Raw genomic sequence first — 2,500 nt, 5'->3', positions numbered from 1 at the left:
CTGCCGGCGTTGCATGACAACGATTCCACAAATTGTTTTCGTTCATTGCAACGTTGCATTTTTCCCTTTTTCGTTATTTTTTTTAAAAACCACGCGCAAGCACTGCACGTCGTCAAACAAGCGAGCACGCGGCGGTTACGTTACCGTGGCAATAGCGTCCGTCTCCCGTGAAACCCGTCGCGCATTCGCAGGTGAACCGGAGGCCATCGGCGGGTCGGCACGCCGCGTTGATGTCGCAGCCGTGTCTGCCGGTGAAACACGGGTTCGGCTCCGGGAGACTGCCTGTCAATCAAAAACAAAAAGAAAAAAAAAAGTTTATTTAGCGCAATCAAAAGACTAGAATATCAAAGAATACGTTTACTTATACCTTTTTTTTTTGTGATAAATGAATACATTGTTTTATCTTCCGAATGTCTTCGAATGTCCGTTTTCATAAACGACTCGTTCACAGCTGGAGAGGACAAAGCCTCCACAGTGGAGACGCCACGCTGTTCCCATCATGCAACTCCTTTCTGGAGCTCCAGACCTTCACCTCCGCACAGGAAACACGACACAGATGTTCCACTCACTGCCAACAAAGTTGTGTTTGCTTGTGTAACAGAAAGACCCTCTCGATGCCCTTCACCCCCGCCCCCCCCCCCCCCCTCCCTCCTGGAGGTTGGTTTCTCATTGACCTTCACCCCCTGCCAACACTCTCGCAGCCTCCTCTCGTTGCAGCTGAGGAAACACAGCCGGGCTCGGATGACTGTTTGACTTTCCTCTGATGTCTTCGAACATCGCAGCGAGCGGCCGGAGGCGCGTTTCAGCATTCCTCCGGGTAATAAACTCACATCTTTGAACTCCGAAGACCGAGACGTAGTCGTAACACGTGCTTTTAACCAATTTTCAATAAAGAAGATTTCTAAGAGAGCAAATTCTTTTTTCTTCTCCTTAAAAAAAAAAAAAAGAGATAGTTTCCACGGCCAGAGGGTCAGACTGTGCAGGTGTTTCGTTGTTATTTTTGGCTCTAAATGATTTTAACTTTTTTTAAACTTTTTTAATAAAAAGACAACCAACTGTGGTGATATTTAAAAACGGCAAGTCAGCTAAAAATAAGACTTAAAAGTCGTTCTAGCTTCTAGCTCAGAGATGCTGCACTAAAATGTGTAGTCTCATTATTATGAGAAAAAAACTAAAATGATCACAAATTAATTATATTTTAACATTAAATTAAATTTGTTATATTGTATTTTACGAGAGATTGAAATGAGAAGTGGGAAGAAGACCTGTTTTTATTTGATGAATATGATTTGTTTCCCAGCGACACTCCATTGGGTAATTTATTATTAAAGTTAAACATGTGGTTCTCGACCCTTGATTTAATAATTTTTGGGGGGTTTCTTAATCTTTCTTTCGGATGGAGACTTTGGTCAAACATCTCGTTTGTTTTTTATTTATTTTTTTCCCTCGGTGCTGATGAACTGAAACCTCTTGAGGCGTCAGAACTCACTGTGGATCGAGCCGATCTTGTTGCTCATGGCGTAGCGGATCAGATGGTTGTCGGCCTCGAACATCACGAAGATGTGGTCCACGCTGAGCTGCTGGGTGGACGTCGCCGGCCCGGAGGCCTCGTCGTGCGGGCAGCTCTGGAAGGTGACGGTCTGCCGCAGTTGGTAGCTCCTGGTCTGGACGTCGCCATCGGGGGAGGAGACGGTGTAGTCGCGGTTGGAGGAGGAAGTGATCACTGAGAGAAGAAGTCACACTTTTACATCTAGTGGGACTGTAAACCCTTCTTTTCAGTTGTGTAAATAATCCATACACGTATATATATATATATATATATATTTGTTGTCCTTACGGTTTCTGTCGTACTGGTAGATCTCCTTGTACGGGTTGATCTCCACGGAGGATCCCGGCGGGACGGCGGGCACACGTCCCTCCAGCTCGGTGTCCACCACCAGGTGGTCGTGCTCGTCGATTCCTTGAAACTGCTGCTTGATGCTCAGGCGCTCGTTACCGGGCTGGAAGGTCACCTCGGCCTGCCGGGAGAACACGCCGCCTGCGTGAGAAGAGAACATAAAGAGTGTCTTGAGTCTTGCTCGACCAAACAAAAACAAAAAGGTACCCGGTCGGACTCCAGTTGGGGACATTGGCGATCCGGGGCCACACCAACTATTTAAGCCAACACACCTCAACATCTACATACGTCATCCAAATCCCTGTGAACGTAGCCAGAGACGCCAATTGTAAGAAATGAATCGTTACTTTTATGCAAACAATACGCTCCCTCACCGATGAGGCTGAAGCCGTTCCGGTAGCCGGGCTGCTCCAGGGCGAAGGCCCAACCGATGACTTCGCCCAGGGAGGCCAGCGGCAGCAGGGAAGGGCCGAGGTCTTCGGGGATGTTGCTGATGGCCACGGAGGCCCGTCCGTCGTTGGCCACCACGTACGAGTGCAAGTCGTTGTTACCGAGCTCCACGGGGGACGGCGAGTTCCCCACGAACACTCGACCGTTCACCTT

General features: G+C 48.2%; 1 protein-coding gene across 1 annotated transcript in view; it reads right to left on the bottom strand.

Moving 5' to 3' along the window:
* Window positions 1–2,500, bottom strand: part of LOC117748002 (nidogen-1-like) — a 27,973-nt gene that overhangs the window by 15,182 nt on the left and 10,291 nt on the right. The window contains exons 6-9 of the mRNA XM_034557614.1: window positions 2,272–2,500; window positions 1,838–2,038; window positions 1,490–1,723; window positions 145–282 (exon numbers count right to left, since the gene is read on the bottom strand). The exon at window positions 2,272–2,500 is cut by the window's right edge and continues 23 nt beyond it. Of these exons, the coding sequence (XP_034413505.1) occupies window positions 145–282; window positions 1,490–1,723; window positions 1,838–2,038; window positions 2,272–2,500 (802 nt within the window). The remainder of the gene's footprint in view (window positions 1–144; window positions 283–1,489; window positions 1,724–1,837; window positions 2,039–2,271) is intronic.

Source organism: Cyclopterus lumpus, chromosome 1 (genome assembly GCF_009769545.1).
Source record: "Cyclopterus lumpus isolate fCycLum1 chromosome 1, fCycLum1.pri, whole genome shotgun sequence".
In the NCBI taxonomy this organism is placed as follows: Eukaryota; Metazoa; Chordata; class Actinopteri; order Perciformes; family Cyclopteridae; genus Cyclopterus; species Cyclopterus lumpus.
Note: the sequence above shows the minus strand (reverse complement) of the source record. Positions and strands in the feature narration are given on the sequence as shown.